Genomic DNA, 20,714 nt, shown 5'->3' on the forward strand with positions numbered 1-20,714 from the left:
GCACATATACACCATGGAATACTATGCAGCCATAAAAAAGGATGAGTTTGTGTCCTTTGTAGGGACATGGATGCAGCTGGAAACCATCATTCTTAGCAAACTATCACAAGAACAGAAAACCAAACACCGCGTGTTGTCACTCATAGGTGGGAACTGAACAATGAGATCACTTGGACTCAGGAAGGGGAACATCACACACCGGGGCCTATCGTGGGAAGGGGGGAGGGGGGAGGGATTGCATTGGGAGTTATACCTGATGTAAATGACGAGTTGATGGGTGCAGCACACCAACATGGCACAAGTATACATATGTAACAAACCTGCACGTTATGCACATGTACCCTACAACTTAAAGTATAATAATAATAAATAAATTAAAAAAAATCAAAAAAAAAAAATAAAACATATGTGTAACACAGAAAATAGCTTTTTAATCAGATATCAATAATTTATAGGAACTACTAATATGAAATATATGCTGATAGAGCTGGCTTTATTTGTGTTAATTACATATAACACGGTCTATTTTCTAATACTTGGGACCCATTATTTGTACAAATTCAGGGAATATACAAGACGTTCAAAGTTATCTGTCAAAGTAGATGATCTCAAATACTATATTTTCTAATTAGACAAAATAATTTCACTTGGTAGACAAGATCCTATTAGGATATTTCATATCACATTGATGTTATTAATCTATTTGTATTTAAAATTCTGAAAATCATTATACTTAGTCAGACTGATTCATGTACCTATATAAAGTCCATTCAAAAAATTCATGAAAACAAACAATAAGCACTTCAAATATATACAATTACTCTTCTGTGAATCCCAAAATATTTTAAATAACTTTTGTCATTATAATTTCTTGTACCTCAGAACTGTATTTTCCCTTTCCTTTTTTTTTTTTACCATCCCTCAAAATATTTTCTGTAGTTATCAGACAAATTTTAGAAGACAAGAGCAGTAAAAGGAAAATAAATAAAAGCCTTTTGAAATGCATGCTTAAGTAGGACATTTCCCAAATCACCTTTTTAAAGACAATTCACTATGAAACCCTTAAAGTCTATAAAGTCCATGTGATTTTATTTGCTAGGCAGATCTAAGGGTTAAGAGACAGTTGACACTTTTTAAATATGTATTTTATTAAATTACTTGCGACAACAAACGTTAAACCAAATCAATTTTGTATGCTTCAACATATTTATTTCACCTCAGTAATTTATTTTATATTAATATAAATGAATCTATATATACAAATATCTATGTATATAAATATATATATTTAAAAATTCCAGCTTCGACTCATTTATATTAATATATATGTATTTAAAAATACAATTTTTAACTTAAAAGTAAAATAATAAAAATATTTTTTAAAAAGGTTGAAGTTCGCAACATCAAAATAATAATAATAATAATACATGTACCCCCTGAATCTAAGAGTTCGTCACAGGGCTAAATTTTGGGGAAAGCAGTTTGAAGATTTCTCAAAGAGCTTGAAAGAGATATTTGTGGGTTTTAGCTGAAATGTATTTGAATTTCCTCCACGTGGGAATGGGACGAGGGCAAAACAGACAGAAATGTGTTGCATTTGCTCTCCTGTGACAGGTCTCTTCTGGAACAAAGCTTAACCTCAGCTGTAAGGAGAACTGCAGGTATTTGGTTACAGATACCTGAGTAATAAATCAACTGTGTTTCATAACTTTGAGGTATAAAAAAATTAAAATAGTAGTCCTTATAATGACACAAATATCTCTCACTGCAGCTCATGAAAAAGCAGCAGCGCGGCTCTGTATATAGTTAATCCGCCTCTACCGAAAGGGAAAATAAATTCTGCCCCTACATAAAATTCTTTGAACACTTAATCCTTAGATTGATAAAAGTTATTTAGTTTTGAAGGAATAAGAACTGTATTAACCCAATTTCATATATTCTGAGCTCCTAATTGATGACCATAAATATTTTGGAATCAATCAAGCAAACATGTCTGTAACTCAAATAAATGTCGTTTTCTCCCTCAGTCATAGATTGAAGTCTGAGTTAGACGAGAACATGAAAGGAGCTGTGGTATCAGAACTGCAATTATATTTGCAGGGTTATTCAGACTTTACAAGAGCTTACAGCCATTGATAACTTTACAAAGTGTTTCTACTTTGAAGAAATGCGGTGAGAAATGGAGCTAATATTTTTAGAACTTAACACTGAGTTTTGTTTTCCATTTTCATTGTTACTCTCTTGCTTGATTTCCAAACATTATTATGTTGCAAGAACAGTATAAAAATCAATGCCATAAATTCCATTAAAGTCTAACATGAGTCACAAAAATGTATCAAAACTCATTATAAGTGAATGACGTTACCTTGATTGTCTATGATTGTAAAACTTGAAGAGTTAGTGTCTTCTACAGATAGATTAAAGTAAAAATGGTGCTCTTCTATGGATTCATCTCTATCCACTGCACTGATAGTCTGAATTACCTGAAAAAAAAGGGGGATAGATTTTTGTTGTTGTTTGGATTCAGGAAGAAGATCACTGCTGTTATTATTATTAGCTTTTATTCACATTGCTTTATTACAATCAATAGGGACATTGCAGAAAATAGCTGTCAAATCAGTGGAGAATAGTAAAGTATTTTTCTCAAGTTAAAAATATGTTCACTGCCTTTTTTCAAAGGGTGTTGTAATATTACATAATAAATTCTTGTTGATGGATCAGGTGGATTCCAAACTCTAAGTTCGTTAGAAGTCTCCAAAGCATTTCTTTTGTATTACTCACACCCTCCCAGCCTACATTTCACTCTTTCTTCCTTCTTAATTTTTCCTTTATCTGAATGTCAGACGTTATGATTTGCTAAAGTTGTCTATTTCCTGTTTTTACTGAGAGCAAAACTGTGGTAGAGTTACTGGCTTACTAAACTATTTGCTAAAGTAATGAGATTTTTAATTGATTGAGGAAATAAAGCATTTAAAATGTAGGGGCAATGTACATGATTTCCTTTGACCCATAATGATTATAGGAAAGTGTTTTACATCAAATAAGTTCATCTCTGTATCTCAGATCATAAAACAGTGAAGTAACGCAGATATGAACAATTCCATTCTCAATTAATTTTCTTCTTTCAAGACATGAATGTGTCAGTCAAGTAGTTCATTAGTGTCGAAAAAGATATGCTGTCAAGATCACATAGTGAGATTGTGATTAATTGTGGAAATTAAAGTAAATTCATTATAGAAGTTATTGTTTTGAATTTTCTAGAATTAAAGTGCTTTTAACAATATGTCAAACAAAAATAGCCTTAGATGCAAGATGGCAAATTCAGATTTATGTTATACTTCAAAAAAATAGATATGTCTTCACAGGCATAAAGAACATTAGGAAACCAATACGATCTGTATATTACTTCTCCACATTGATTTTTGTTTAACTCATAACACATTACTAATAAATAATAATCATTTAGTGTTAATTAAGTAATGTAGCAAAACACATTCTATTCAATCCATGCTTATAATTATACATGTGGATATTGATTTGTGTTAAGGTAAAGCCTTCATGTTAGAATATCATAGGATTTTGTACAGGCTGGGTAGAGGGCAGAGGCTTGGAAACCCAATATTCTGAATCCTGGCTTTGCCATTTACAAGTTTTTAACCTTGAAAGATAAAAATACTAATCCTTAACCTTCAGGGTTCATTTTCAGGATTATCAGTCTTGGCTTGTCAGAGAGTTTGTCACACAACAAACTATTATGTGTTCCTATGTCTATTATGTGTTACTCATGAAAATAATCTCTTGTTGAGTTTTTGCATACCATGGTGTGCTGGATATTGTTAATAATAGGCATATGAATATCTCTATATGCATATTTACTGAAGTCATATTTATAACAAAGTATATAATTCATGTTTATCTTGCTGGCATATGTGGTTACAGTGTTCAGTTAAGGAATATTTTATTTTACTACCTGATGTTCTCTATTAAACATCAGCATCTGACTAAATGTTGCAAATGTCTCCCTTTGGGGAATGAAGACTTAAGAAGACTGGAGATACACTGTATATATTTCAAAAGACTCTTAATAAATCAAAATATCTTATACATAGGTACAGGAAACTGAATGAGCAGGATTTCAACAGTCTGCCCCCTTTCAAATGAACAAGTCTTCACTTACATTTGCTCTGTAAGTTGGGCTTCCTATAAGATATGTTTTACTGGCTTTCATAATTGTTTTATAAAAATAGGAAGACACTGACATAAAATCAGTCATATATCAAGTATTATGAATTTTATTGAATTTACCTTGAACAGGTACACGTAAAAATAAACACATATCTCTAACAAAGGGACCGCATTAATGTGCTCATAAGTCTTGACGGAGGATATTTATTTTTCCTTTAAATATAACAATGAAAAGGTTTTCATTTTCATTTTAAAATAAAATTCTGAGAAAAACTTCTATTGCATTGGCTAAAATTATTATCTGGGACCTATCACTGACCTTATACATTTATGAAAGGAGTAAACATAAATTAAAAGGTAAAAGTATATACCAAGAACAGCCATGGCTTGAGAGACTGGGAAAAGAGAAAAGGAAAATAACTCCAAATTACGGTCAATTCTGAAAGAAAGCTCAGATTTTTTTTTTTCTTTGTTTTTTTTTTTGAGACGGAGTCTCACTCTGTCACCCAGGCTGTAGTGCAGTGGCACGATCTTGGCTCACTGCAAGCTCCGCCTCCTGGGTTTATGCCATTCTCCTAACTCAGCCTCCCGAGTAGCTGGGACTACAGGTGCCTGCCACCACGCACGCCTAATTTTTTTTTTTTTTTTTTTGTATTTTTAGTAAAGACAGTGTTTAACTATGTTAGTCTCGATCTCCTGACCTTTTGATCCACCTGACTCGGCCTCCCAAAGTGCTGGGATTACAGGAATGAGCCACTGTGCCTCACCGAAAGTACAGATTTTTAATATTCTTTTTGCTCTCCAGGTAGAATTTTGGCCAATTTATTTCTGATGCAATACATTCAATCATCTATTTACAGTGCATCGAAAGCTACAATGGAAATATATTGTGTAAGCCCCAAGAATCGAAAAGTAACTAAAATTATAAGAAGTTACCTATGGGCCAGGATCTGTTCTATACATTATCTTAGATAATCTTCACAATGGTCCTTTGGAATAAATTGTATTATTGTTCCTATGGTATAAAGGTTTATATTAAGTTTCATATAAGCTAAATGTCTTAGGTAAGTAAATTGGCTGGGCCAAAAATAGAATGAAAGCTGATGTCATAGTCAAAATGAAACATGAGTAGTAAGTGTAGCACTCTAGGACATACTGTTCATACCCTAGACTTGTTCTTGTCCTACCAGATTTGCATACAAAATGATACCATAAAAAACATGGAATCCCAAAAGCAAGTAAAACTATGTCTCATAAAAGATAGTGACAGAGAAATAAGCAATATAATTTTATAGGATAAGGACCAAAAATAATGGTTAAAAATAGAAGAAAATGATGTGTTTTGATATGGGAGAAAGGGAAGATATTCTAGGGTAGAGTGCAGCCAGTGAGCTAATACTTGAATAAAAATATGAATTGATGAAAAAAGTATGATCCTAAGCAAAGAATATCATGAAAAATTAGTGAAGGCAAAGATATCATAATTAGGTATAAATATATGAAATATTTTGGAGGTTAAAGATGGCCAATTATTGGAAGTTTCATAAGTTCAAATTTAGTTATTTTATGAGACTATAATCACTATTTGACTTTGAAGATAATCAGGAGAATAAAGAGAATCATTTGCTATTAATCATTATGCACTATGTCTTCTTTTAAGAAAAAGTCATGCATGGGCCAGTTTACTAAAATAACATTCCAGATTAATTATCCCAAGTCTAAAACAAGCCCAGTACTCACGTTCCTCAAACCAAAGACATGATTCTCATTAAACATGCAATTAATGGACAGCTAGTTTAAGATGCAACACTTGTACACAATGATTTGGAGCAAGCAATACATTTGTGTCTGTTTCCTTATCTTCATGGCAAGTCACAATGAAACCTACTTCCAGGATTAGTCAATCAATAAATTGTTGAACAAGATTATAAACTATAAATTGAATCATGAACTCTAAATCAATATAGAGATACTGAGTATTAATTTATATATGTCATCAATTCCTTGAAATGCATTTAATAAACTATAAAAAAATGCTTCTCAATAGAAAAATGTTAAACAAAAAGTTGAACTTGTAATAAGTGAATATCTGGAAAGATTTTCTTAAAATCTTATCTGAGTTGCTTATGTAGTTATTCTAGGTAGCTATACCTTATATTAGGCTAAAGATGCAAATTGTCTCCCATTGCCAAGAAATTATTACACAAACATAGGTATGAGACCATCATGTTTTATATTACTCTAATGAGTAAATGATTTTAAATTACACCTGTTTTGACAAAATAAATCTAGAAAACTCAAAAAAGTTGTTGAACATCTGTTCAAACAGGCAAAGTACAAAATAATACACTAATAGAGTTAGAACCAAAAGAAAGTCTAGATTGTAGTAAGTTTGTTGTCTTTTTCTGTTTAGGAAAACATGAGAAGAAAAATGTTGAAAAGGTCATTATAGTATAATATTTTAGACCTGGATAGAACTGGGGATACTCTAAGTTTTCTAAAAGGACTTTTCACAAAATTACATCATATATATTTAAATGTCATATATATCGTAATTGTTTTGCCATTAACTTGTAGAAATCTATATTCAGTTGAAAAATACGCATTCCTAGATTTTTATCTCAGTATGTATTTTCTAATTTTCCTTTTAAAGTTAATATTCCAAATATATTTTTAAAATTCACATAAAATCAGCATGTATACACAAAATATTAAATTGTAAAATATCTCATTAGTATCTTAGATGTATCCATTGAAGATGTATTTCATTAGTACTTACAGTATGCCAAGCAATCCTATGCCCTGGTGGTACAATTATGAATAAAGTTAGTCTCTGTCACCACTGTTCACATTCCAGTGGTGTAGAAGATCAAGCAGAATTGCAAACTTAAAAAGTATTGAGGAAGTACAGATTACATAAATTACATAATAAAAGTTATAACCACCTAAAATACTTAATACTTAAACATTGCGGTGGGCAGGGTCAGAGAACCTTGTATCTATGCGGAAATTTGAAGATCATACTGTGGAAGTGAGTGGGGATACATCATGGACATATTAAAGAGTTTCGACATTCTACTGAGGGACACTCCCAGGCTCTAATTTGGAAATGACATGATTATTACTTTTATTTGGGATCACATGGTTCCAGGCAAAGGATTGCATTTTAGAATGCTCCTGCTGAGGACATCCTTAATGTAAGTCTGGAAATGGAGAATCTAGCCCACAAGCTATTGTCATTATCCTAATGAACAACTGCTTGGTAATCAAAATTTCTTTATGTGATATACAAAAAAAAAAAAAAAAAAAAACCACTAACAATCACAATTATGGATTGTGTTATTTTTAATGAGAAACAATAGAGAAATTACTGAGCAGTGTTCATAAATTGACGATGGTACAGTATGTTTCAAATAAAGATACAACTCCTGGGTCCCAAAATTTGCCTAAATTTGCCACAATGATTTGGAGCAAGGGTATGCTGAACTCCAGAAGATGTCACCAAAGTAATGTTTTTTCACCACTTTCAAAAGGGCTATATATTCTCCTCACTATTTTCCATCCAGTAAAATCTGGTTATCCTGAAACTGCATGACTACAGACTTACCTAATAAATATAATTGATATATAAAACTGATACATTGCTGCATATGTGCTGTGAGATTGGATGAAGCAAAGTTTGATTTTACAGGAACATCCCTCTGCAGACCTGCTTAGGTCAGGTTCACTTCAGAAGAGAAGACAGGTCCCTATTAGGGTAGAAAGAATGATGATAGAGAGAAATTGATACATTAAAGACATATGTAGGAGACGGGATCAACAGAACCAAATGATTGATTGGATACGGAGAGTAAAGACTATAATTAATTAAAAATGATGTCCATGTTTTTTTTTTTTCTTGCAAAACTTGATATTATAATAATTTTCCTGGGGATACTGAAAAAAGGGAAGGCTTGGGAGCAAATTTGGTGTAACCATGGGACATCTGAGTTGTTTTCTCAGGTTAGTCGGACACATAGCTTAAAATAGAAAAAGCAGGCAGAGATACAGTTATTTGGATATGAACTGTAGTCGAGAGGAAGAAGTGGGTAAAAGACGAAATAATGAGTTGAGGAAAACTTTTGGGCACAAAAGTGAAAGGAAGAGAATCAAAGATCACAAAATGCAACCACTGAAATTTAGGAAAAAGAAAATTTTTACATGGAGACAAGGTAAATGTCTTTAGACAAAATATTGATATGAATGAATCTGAAAATTATCGATGTTATACTTTACCTCCAAAAAAGACATTTAATATCCGTCAAGATAATGGCACTCATTGATTTGAAAAATGGTAACTATTTGCACCACCTAGCCAAGGCAAATTACCCTGATGTCAGCTCATTTATTATATTAATATTTTGCAAATTGCTGAAAATTCTCTCCTTCTCTTCCCCACCCCAGCCACTTACACATTAAGAACAAAACCGAACATTTTGTTTACCCACATAGGTATTTGAGTAAATGTTTGGATTCCTCCAGAGTAGAGTGTGACTACCATCGCATTTTAATTTTATATGATTGATTTATTATCTATCCAAAGAAGACAGATATAAGACATCTTTTTACCTGTCATTTTCTCTAGCTGTTTGAGCATGTGGGAAATTAGACAAGAATCATCTTCATAAATTAAAAATACATATAAAATATTAAATATTCTGTTAATGATTTTAATTAAAAATATGTGAAGATGATATTTTGGATGTATTATACCAAATAAATATTATTAAAATGAACATAATCTGGGTGTTTTTTATATTTTTAAATGTGGCTACAGGAAAATTTACAATTCTACCATTTATTTGGAAGCATTGCATTACATAACCTTATATTTTCAAATAATTTTTCTTCTTTTCAGTGACTTTTTTTTACATGTACTTTATATATTGTACGAAATTCAGCTTTAGAACTCCAAGAAATAATAGTGTAAGAGAAGGCATTGATTTCTCATTACTGTTTTAAATTATATTACCCTATCAGTTTCAATATTACATAAAGTTTTGATTATCTATCGAGGACTATAATATTTTATCATTATTATACGTATTATGTGTGCCTTTTGAAGTCATATTTATTACCTGGAATTTAGGTTTATTATTCTTATTATTTATTTATTTATTTTTGAGACGGAGTTTCACTCTTGTCACTCAGGCTTGAGTGCAATGGTGTAATCTCGGCTCACTACAACCTCTTCCTCCCAGGTTCAGGAGATTCTCCTGCCTCAGCCTCCTGAGTAGCTGGGATTACAGGTGCCCACCACTACGCCCAACTAATTTTTGTATTTTCAGTAGAGATGGTGTTTCACCATGTTGGCCAGGCTGGTCTCGAACTTCTGAACTCGGGTGATCCTCCTGCCTAGGCCTCCCAAAGTGCTGGGATTACAGGCATGAGCCACTGTGTCCCACCTACGTTTAATTTTATCTAAGGGTTTCTTAGTATCAAATGAAAAGTTTGTGTATATAATTTTTATGTGTATCATTTAGTTCCTTTGACTTGATACGTAAAATATTTATAGATTTCAAAGCATTATTAACTTTCTATATTTTTAGGAAAGTTTAAATAACATGAAAATTAATTGAAACTCAATTATACAAATATCTTGACCAAAAATATTCCTTAGAAGCTTCTCTGTGACATATTCTCAGTAATATTAAGAATCATTGTTTTAATCCTCTTTTCTTTTTTCCTTACATTATTTCATTTTCTTTAATTCCAGTCTAATGACTTTTTTTAAAAAAACCCTGCATTTTGAAATGATTATAGATTCACAAGAAAATGTAAAACTTGTGCATGGAGTCTCTCAAACCCTTCATTCAGCGAAACCAATGTTTACATCTTATGTACCTGTAGTACATTATTAATATCACACGCATATGATGACAAAACAAAAAAATCAACCTCTATACTACGTTTATATTGGAGTTCTTAACTTTTGTGTTTTACTCTGTTAATTTGACTTCCTTAAACATCTGATGAACAACATTATTAACCTGCTCCACCCTCATCTCCAACAGACATTGACAATGTTGTTTCTGTACAATATCAAGTGTACACAGACACCGTATAGCTCATTCAAATCTCTTTAGAAGAGAATGAACCCCATGTTAAGAACTTGTAATGTATGACATGACCCTTAACTGTCACTGTTAATATTGACAAAACTACTTTAACATAGTCCTCTTTTACTTACTTTCTTATTTGTTTTTTATCTTTACAAAATCCTTAGAAGATAGAGATTATAGAGCAGAAGTTGTATTATTATTTTTGAAATGAGATTAGTATTCAGCATGGTTAGGATATTATCATCTAATCGGGGAAGTGTGGATCAGTGATAGAGATCTTCAGCTATTGCGCTGTGTAATCTTTTCGTTATTTTAGCTTGTTGTTTTTGATGTTTCATTCTCACATAAGGGGAAACATATTTGAATTAAACCTCATGGCTTCCTATACATGTGATTTTTAGACAATAATCAAGAATACCAGTCAGCCCATACGATGCCAGGAACCTAACACTAGAAAACAAACGTTTATTCAATCCTCTCTAAAGAATCACTTTGCTGGCCGGGCTTGGTGACTCACGCCTGTAATCCCAGCACTTTAGGAGGCCGAGGCGGGCGGATCACGAGGTCAGGAGATCGAGACCATCCTGGCTAACACGGTGAAACCCCGTCTCTACTAAAATTACAAAAAACTAGCCGGGCGAGGTGGCGGTGCCTGTAGGCCCAGCTACTCGGGGGGCTGAGGCAGGAGAATGGCGTGAACCCGGGAGGCGGAGCTTGCAGTGAGCCGAGATCACTCTACTGCACTCCCGCCTGGGCGACAGCGAAACTCCGTCTCAAAAAATAAAAAGACCACTTTCCCTTTCAAAAACATGGGAACAAAACCTAACAAAGAAACAAAAACCCAAAATTTAAAGAATACAGAAAAAGAAAAACACTTATTTTGCTATCTTGCTCATTTTTCTCAAAGGGTAAAAGAGGCAAATCCATCAAATTCAAAAAGATGCACTCAGCTATCATTGGAAAGCTGTGTACTGTGTATTGCTTAAGAGTAAATGAGGGCCAGGTGCAGTGACTCACTCCCAGCACTTTGGGAGGCCGAGGCAGGAGGATCACAAGGTCAGGAAATCGAGACCATCCTGGCTAACATGGTGAAAACCCATCTCTACTAAAACTATGAAAAATTAGCTGGGTGTGGTGGGCGCCTGTAATCCCAGCTACTCGGGAGGCTGAGGCAGGAGAATCACTTGAACTTGGGAGGCAGAGGTTGCAGTGAGTGGGAATCACACTATTGCACTCCAGCCTAGGCAACACAGCCAGACTCTGTCTCAAACAATAAACAAAAGACAGACAAACAAACAAAAACGTGAGAAATGTAGTAGACAGTTCCAATCGAAAGAAAAATAAAGCAGCCTCAGTTATTAAACACCTATCTTTTTTAAACTCTGGCCATCCTGGGGCCAAGAATGACAAGTAGCTGGAAGAAAATAACGTTTTTTGTTTTGTTTTGTTTTGTTTTCTGATGCTGTAGCACAGCTAAGCAATCTCCAAAATATACAAATAAATCCATCATGTAAAAGTTATCAATTATTTTTGTAGATAAACAATTTTTTTCAAAAGAGTAAAGAAAATATTGTATATAGTACAACATAATTTTAAGATCTACATATCTTCATTGAAACACATTTGGAGAATTTCATACTGTTTTAAAATTCTACGTTTTACTCATTCTACTAATTAAAAAAAATGTAGACACGGGATTTCATTGTGTGGCCCAGGCTGATCTTGAACTCCTGCACTTGAGTGCTCCTCTGGCTTCAGCCTCCCAAAGTGCTGGGATGACAGGTGTCAGCCATCACCCCCTGCCTGCCTTTATTTTTAATTAAAATGTATTAGTCTGCCAAAATGTTACAGGGTTTATGTAGTTATTTGTTCTGTTTTGTTTTTGTTTGTTTGTTTTGTTGTTTTGAGATGGAGTCTTGCTCTGTCGCCCAGGCTGGAATGCAGTGGTGTGATCTCGGCTAGCTGCAAGCTCCACCTCCTGGGTTCACACCATTCTCCTATCTCAGCCTCCTGAGTAACTGGAACTACAGGCGCCTGTCACCACGCCCGGCTATTTTTTTGTATTTTTAGTAGAGATGGGATTTCACCATATTAGTCAGAATGGTCTCGATCTGCTGACCTCGTGATCCGCCTGCCTTGGGCTCCCAGAGTGTTGGGATTACAGGCGTGAGGCACCGCACTCGGCCTTGTTTTGAGATAGAGTTTCACTCTTGTTACCTAGGCTGGAGTGCAACGGCGTGATGTCGGCTTACTGCCACCTCCACTTCCCAGGTTCAAGTGATTCTCCTGCCTCAGCCTCCCAAGTAGCTGGGTTTACAAGCATGCACCACCATGCCTGGTTAATTTTGTATTTTTAGTAGAGACGGGGTTGCTCCATTTTGACCAGGTTGGATTCGAACCCCTGACCTCAGGTGATATACCTGCCTTGGCCTCCCGAAGTGTTGAGATAACAGGTGTGAGCCACTGTGTCTGGCCGGTTATTTGTAGTAGAAACGATTATTAATGTTTTACAAAACTTTCAAACTTTTTTTACAATTTGATTTTTTATCCTTTTTCTTTTAAATATACAATACATTTTATCATATATATACGTTTTCTTCTTTTTGGTATGGTTACTTTTTAATATGTTTCATATTAATTCAAACACATTTAAGCTTAAAGAGTTCTGTGCTATTCCTAGGATTTATGTATTTATTAGACATTTAAAATATTTTGGCCTTAAAAAGGGAAATCATTTAACAACTTTCTGTAGGGATATCTGGAAACTAGTGCTGAACTATATATAACATTGTAGCAATTTGATAGAAAAAAATTACCTATAAATAGTTTTTAATAGTTACAATTAAAATAAACTCTCTGAAAAATTGTGATACCTTTTCCTAAAACATTCATTTATAAATATACAAATTAAAATAGCTGAAAAAATTAAAAATCACAAAAATCAAAATGAGATGAAGTTTTCTTTAATGCTGTCTTTATCATTATTAAAAATAAAAGAGAAAACGTAGGGATTAATTGGACAGGTTTTCCAATTTTATTTACTGACAATTCTATCTGTATTTTCTGCAATTCCTCACTAACGGATCACAGAATCTTGGGAAATGACTGATTCCATATCTAGGACAGGAAATGTGAAAGGCCTGGCTCCGTATCAGCCGCGGTCCAACAGAGAGACAAAACCACATGATCATTTGAAAGGAGGAATTCTAATAGACGTGTAAGCTGTAATATCAGAGCAACCATAAAGATGTAAGGAGAACTCTAAAGGGTATCCTGACGCTCTGAGAAAATATCAGAGGACAGACAAGCGTGGGCGGAAAGTCTTCTCCCTGGGACCAGCTTCAGCCCTCCTTGGAGGAGGTGCAGCTGCAGCATACCCTATGGAAGACATTCACAGGTTGCCTGGGTTCACATTCTAACCCACATTCTTCAGGAAAGAAGAAACCACCCTCCAGGATACCAGTGGGCTGGAGGATAAAAATACAGGACTTGGCGCGTACTGCGTTGCCAGGTCTGGAGCACAGTGTGTTTACACTGGCGGCGGGGGGTGGGTCTCAAGGCAGTTGTCATGAGCCCAGGTTGCAGTTTCTGGTTGCCAGGTGCCTGCACATTTGGTATATTAGGGTCTGTATGTGTGTCTGGCGCAAAGCACCACACAAATCCCCACATGTCCAGAGAGCTGACCATGCAGCATGACAAAGGGAAAAGCAAAGACGCCACGCACTGGATCTAGGAAGAGAAGTCTTCTCCTGCAATGTTCATCCATCGCCCTCTACTGACAAGGCTCAACCTTGCATTCACTGTAAAGGAGAAAAGCTCTCCGGGGGTGGGGGCGGGGGCTTGGGGGGCGCAATTCCTGTGCACAGCGCAGGACCTTGTCAAGCAGGTACTGAGGCATGAATGTGCACCAAGAAGCAATAAATTGATCAGTGACAGAGCCCAGAACATACTGCTGTACTAGAAACCATGTAAGCAATCAAAGACTAATATGTTGTCTAAAGTACACGGAAACTGACATCAATGTGTCAGGATCTATTTTTTTAAACATTCTTTGCCCTTTTAATAATTCCTTTTGTGATGTAGATAGCTTGGTTTTTTTTTTCTTTATTTTTCCTTTTTTCTAACTTGTGCGTGTGTGTGCACACATGCATGGGCACAGGTAAATATTTTTTTTTTTTTTTTTTTTTTTTTTTTTTTTTTGAGACGGAGTCTCACTGTGTCTCCCAGGCTGGAGTGCAGTGGCGCGATCTCGGCTCACTGCAAGCTCCGCCCCCCGGGTTCACGCCATTCTCCCGCCTCAGCCTCCCAAGTAGCTGGGACTACAGGCGCCCGCTACCGCGCCCGGCTAGTTTTTTGTATTTTTAGTAGAGACGGGGTTTCACCATGTTAGCCAGGATAGTCTCGATCTCCTGACCTTGTGATCCACCCGCCTCGGCCTCCCAAAGTGCTGGGATTACAGGCTTGAGCCACCGCGCCCGGCCGGTAAATATTTTTAAAAATAATTATCGTGCTGCTGCTTTGGGACTTTGAAGAAGCCTCATCCTTTTAAAAGAGTAGTGTGGACAAAGAATACAAAATTTCAGTTAGACAAGAAAAGTAAGTTTAAGAGATCAATTGTATATAGCTAATAACCATTGACTGTGGTTTAATAACAACATATCGTATACTTCAAAATTTCTGAGAGTAGATTTTAAGTGTTCTCTCCACAAAAAACAAGTGTGTGGGTAATGCATATGTTAACTTGATTTAGTCATTTCACAATATATGTGTTTGTGTTTGTGTATATATATATATATATATAAACATTATCATGCACCATAAATATGTACTATTTGTATTTGTTAATTAAAATATATTTTAAAAAATAAAAATAAAGAGTACTCTAGGCAAGTGGAAACAGTGAACTTCGTTTTGGGTTTCTTAATAGAAACAAATCCATGCCGAATCTATCATCCTAAGCATATACTCTTCTTTTAGTTTCTGGTATAAAGAAGCTTTTTATTTCTTACCAACATTCTCTAAATTGCGTGTCCTTCATGTTTTAATCTGCCCCAAATTTATTTTTAGCAATTCCCTTTCAGAGATCTCAGGCTGAGATTATATCAAAGAAGGTGCCCGGCATAGTCCCAGCTACTCTGGAGGCTGAGGCAGGAGAATTAAGTGAACCCGGGAGGCAGAGCTTGCAGTGAGCAGAGATCCGGCCACTGCACTCCAGCCTGGGCGATAGAGCGAGACTCCATCTCAAAAAAAAAAAAAAAAAAGGAAGGTGCCACGTTTCTCTTTACTATCATGTTCTCATTGTAAGGTGGAGAGCTGTCAAAGTGTTTTCCCATTTTGTTTGTGCCACCAAGTTCCCTGCTTGAAATCTAAGAAAGTATATACTGGTTCTGGATTTTCTCTTGGCTTAATCCAGAATTTACATTATTTAATTTATCTGACACATATATTTAACAATTTGTGTTCTAATGGTGTAGACATTTCCTTATTTTGCTGATTAACTGTTCCTTGTGTTTAAACATTTTCTCTATTTACTTCTAAATAGAATGCTCTTGTGAGTTTCCTTATCGGCACCACTTAATATTATTGATAAGATTACAGTGAACTTAATCAAATAACTTTTACTACCCTTTGTCATAATTTTAAAAAACTACTTATACAGAGATATTGCATTAAAATAATTATGGTTCACATGCACACCATTTCAGTTACATGAGCTATGCTTTATTACCTTTGAAAGCATTTTTTTTAGAGATTGCTTCATTGGTTTTAATATTCATACATTAATATTTCACTTCTAGAAAGGAGTAAGAGATTAACAGCACTTTAAAAAGTTTTAGTGGCACTTTGGGAGGCATATATTGATGTTAGGTGTTTGGTTTTAATTGTATTAACAACAACCTACCCAGTGAATTTCAAATCAGAAACCTGAACCCAAGTCAGTCTAACTCTATGACCAACATTGGAGGAAACACAACAGTCATGTGCTTGTGATAGCCATAATTTCTGGATTATTAAAACAAGGAATCTTAATATATGAGGAAGTATCTACTATAATGTTATATACATTGACAGCACTCAAACCATGTGTCCACTGATTTCAATTCGTAAACTATCATGTGTACAGCAGGGTGAGAGGAAATTGTTGGCTTCTCCTTGGATTTAAGTGGAGGAACATGACAGGTAGCCATGTATCATTTTCTCAGATGCTTATAGGACGGAGACAGACTTCCAGAATTTGATAGTGACATCTGCATGTCCCAAAATAATTATTTCATGATGTGTGACATTCCTCCTTAAGGAAAATTGTAAAATAGGGCTGACCAACGTCCCTTATTTTCAGTTTGAGGAATGCATATCCCAGGAAGGAGTTTGGGATCAGTCAAATTGACCTTCCTTTTATTTTTGCCCTTAAAATCGTAAATAGCATTCTTTCTGAATAGAGAAACAGAAAAACCTGTTTTTCACATTTTTAATTGTGCGCATAATCTAAAGAGAGCTAGTCTTTATGATTAGCATGGAATACGGGGTTAAAATCACTATCATTCTTGGAGACAGACATACATTTTAATTCTGTCTTACATATTGCTACATTATATGATGTTGACAAAGTTACCTATGTTACCTAAACTTTTGAAGCATAGTATACATATATGTAAATTTATAAAATGTATTTTATTTATTTTTATTTTTATTTTTATTTTTTTTGAGACGGAGTCTCGCTCTGTCGCCCAGGCTGGAGTGCAGTGGCCGGATCTCAGCTCACTGCAAGCTCCGCCTCCCGGGTTTATGCCATTCTCCTGCCTCAGCCTCCCGAGTAGCTGGGACTACAGGCGCCTGCCACCTCGCCCAGCTAGTTTTTTTGTATTTTTTTTAAGTAGAGACGGGGTTTCACCGGGTTAGCCAGGATGGTCTCGATCTCCTGACCTCGTGATCCGCCTGTCTCGGCCTCCCAAAGTGCTGGGATTACAGGCTTGAGCCACCGCGCCCGGCCAAAATGTATTTTATTTCATAGCTTTTTCCATAAAGTTTTACACTTATACTTTAAGCAGGGCACAAGAAAACTCTATGCCATTACACCCGACAGATATTTCTTTTCCTCAGTAGAGTTTAAAACTGAGAATACTTTTACAATACATTGCAATAAACATTAGCATTTGAGTTTCCTTTCGATCAGTTCTACCTATTTGTAGATAATGGTATTGCATTTTTGTGGTTGTTATAGAGGTTGTTAAAGAATAAACAAATATTGATACATTATGGAAACTTAGTAACATGGTGGTTTTAAATGCCTTGAATATTGTCAAGATACTTGTCTTAAACATTTTCATGATTATATCATCATCCAAGGACTTATTTCATCATTTCTCATAATTTTTTTCCACATCTACATTTAAAAGACATGTAATTTGAAAATTTGTGTAATGAAAGTTTGCGTGAAGATGACAATAATGGAATACATCTACACTATTTCATCATTCTTCTTTTTTAAAATTGTGTTGCTCAAAGTATTACATCAACTTTGGAATAGATACAAAAGAGGACTGGCACACCATCTTTTAGTTTCATTTCTATTTTCATTGAGTATATGTGTCCAGCAATATTTGAATAAGTGTTATAAAGATAACTTCAACATCAGGGATGTTTTCCAAGTATTAGTTTTATTACTGTATATATAAATATGTGTGTATGTGTATATATATATATAGGGGTGTGTTTCTGTGTGTGTATATATATATGTATGTATGTATATGTGTATGGCAACTTAAAAATTGAATGAATTACAAATAAAAATTTTAAAATATCTATTATATATTGGTGTACTCACATATACATATATATATATTGAGTTTTTTAGTATAACTAACAAATACTACTTACTAATTCTCTTTTGAACTATATCCATATGGTTAGTATTGTCATTTTTGCTTATTTTATCATATTTACAAAACATGTAAAATTGTTTTTCCAGGTTGCATGTAAAATATATTTTTCTGAAAGCATAGAATTGAATACTTTTCATATTATAATCACTGTATGTGCATACATATATAACTATGGATAAAATCACCAAGAGTCTCTGCTGTCATAAATCTAGTTATATATTGAGGAAAATACAAAAATGTTAAATAGAAACGGCCAGGAGTGGTGGCGCACGCCTGTAATCCTATCACTTTGGGAGGCCGAGGCAGGCGGATCACGAGATCAGGAGTTTGAGACCAGCCTGCCCAACATGGCAAAAACCCATCTCTACTAAAAATACAAAAAAAATTAGCCAGGTATGGTGGTGTTTGCCTGTAATCTCAGCTACTCGGGAGGCTGAGACAGGAGAATCGCTTGAATCTGGGACAGGGAGGTTGCAGTAAGCCAAGATCATGCCACGGCACTCGAACCTGGGTAACAAGAGTGAAGCTCCAGCTCAAAAAAAAAAAAAAAAAAAAAAAAAAATATATATATATATATATATATATGTATATATATATAACAAACCTTTGTTCAGTTAACATACTTACCACATGGGATATTTACAGAAATAGGTGTATAGAAGATACAGTAAATTAAGCCTGTTTTTTTTAAAGTTTAAAAACAGGCTATCTAATCAATGGATAATCTAAATACATTCATATGTACACTTCACATGTACATGAAATGAATGAAATAATTTACTATACTAGTACTCAAAATATGAAATATAATCATAAATATAAACCATAATTTTATTTATAATTCCAGAAATATGTTACATCTAATATGTAAATTTAATATACATTTATTAGAAAATTATAAAATTCATCATGTCAAAAATTATTTGTATTTTAAGAAAACTGGCATGCCACATTTAAAGTATCATTTATTAGATTTACATGTTATTATTTTAAAGTTGCTTGTTATATTGGTCAATGTGTCTAAGTAACCAGATGTGTTTGAAATTCTTGAGAATATTAGATACATCCAATTTCTAAATATATAATCTACTTATAGCACCAGGTTTGAAGAAAAATGTCTAAGCCGAATTTCTAGAGGAGCCATGGGTCCAAGTTCATGTTCATTCTGTTTTTGTGATCTCTTCTACCCTATACTGTATGTCCATACATTTCTAAAACAGTTCAATTTTAGTTCTAGGGAAAGTGCAACACAATGGAGAGCCTCTGAAGTTTTTATATCCACCTTTTACTGTCCCCAAATCCTTGGGTTCTAACCCATTAGAAATGAGTGCTTTAAATTTTTAAAGTCATTTGTATATTTTTAACAATTTTATTACTGCTTTCAAAAACATTTTGGAAAATATTTATAGGCAAGATTTGATCATTATTTCCAGTGAAATCATATTCAAAAACACACATAGCTTAATGAAATTCACAATCATTTCAAGAAATACTGACAATTTTCACTATGTTGCAGTTTAATAATCAGTAAAAGTTAAGATGTACCTATCTCTTAAGATATGCCTATTCCTCAGCATAGTAGGAAATTGAAGATCAAATATAACTTTGGTTACTAACATTTATTGAAAGAGAAATATAATTTCTGCTTTTGTAAACTCCAAATGGTCCCTGACTAGCTTTGTTGATAAATTCAAAGCTACTTAGAATAACTGAGTTGATAGTGTCTGTATACCTATTTAGTATCATGAATACTAGACTGTAAAATTTTTGAACATTATTGGACATTTTTTAAAGAAAAACAGCCTGTGGTATTTAATAGTCTTCTGTGTGCTCTAAGAAACCTCATAATTATGTTAGTTTATTATGTACTGGAGCTTAGAAGTACACAAATAACATTCTAATTTAAGTTTCACATTTTACAAATAAAACAGTGAGCAGCAGATAAGAAAGTGTGTGTAAGAAATAAATTGTGAAGTAAAGATAATGTATTTCAAAATGAGTATGTTCTCATAAATGTTTACATATCTAGTAATTTGTATAAAACTCAGTTTTACTTGTGTTGCTATACCTGGTGTAGTGATTAAATGCTATGAAAAAACATTTTGGCATATTTTCCCTCTATATGTTTATGCTTATATTTCATTTTACCTGTACCTGCATGATGAACAAAAAAATAAAAAGAAACTTAAATGTGACTATGTAACCTATAGAATTTTTTTCTTAATTGTTTGACAAAGTATAAATGAACTACTGAATAATAAATATACTATAAAAGTAAACTACTGAATCACTATCGTTAGCAGATTTTTAAAAACATTTGAGGAATTTGAAAGTAGAAAACTTGAAATTTGCATGTTTTTAAAAATTAAAATAAAATATACAAAGCTCACAACATAAAAGCATGTAATTAATATAAATAGAATAAAATTAATTTTTTGATGTTTTAAAATAAGATGAATGCATAACAAAAATTATATATTATAAAAATTAATTTATATATAGTTTGTATATGTAATATTATAGAATTACAATAATTATATAAATT

General features: G+C 33.8%; 1 protein-coding gene across 3 annotated transcripts in view; it reads right to left on the bottom strand.

Annotated features, from left to right (window-relative positions):
* Nucleotides 1–20,714, bottom strand: part of CDH19 (cadherin 19) — a 111,777-nt gene that overhangs the window by 11,513 nt on the left and 79,550 nt on the right. For 2 of the 3 annotated variants that reach the window (XR_003116656.1, XM_025365241.1), the window contains exon 10: nucleotides 2,366–2,483. The exons of the other annotated variant lie outside the window; for it this stretch is intronic. Coding sequence is in view for 1 of the 2 variants with exons in the window: in XM_025365241.1 (XP_025221026.1) it covers nucleotides 2,366–2,483 (118 nt within the window). In the remaining variant the exon portion in view is untranslated. The remainder of the gene's footprint in view (nucleotides 1–2,365; nucleotides 2,484–20,714) is intronic. 3 annotated transcript variants of the gene reach the window in all.

The sequence above is a fragment of the Theropithecus gelada genome, chromosome 18 (assembly GCF_003255815.1).
Source record: "Theropithecus gelada isolate Dixy chromosome 18, Tgel_1.0, whole genome shotgun sequence".
Taxonomy (NCBI): Eukaryota; Metazoa; Chordata; class Mammalia; order Primates; family Cercopithecidae; genus Theropithecus; species Theropithecus gelada.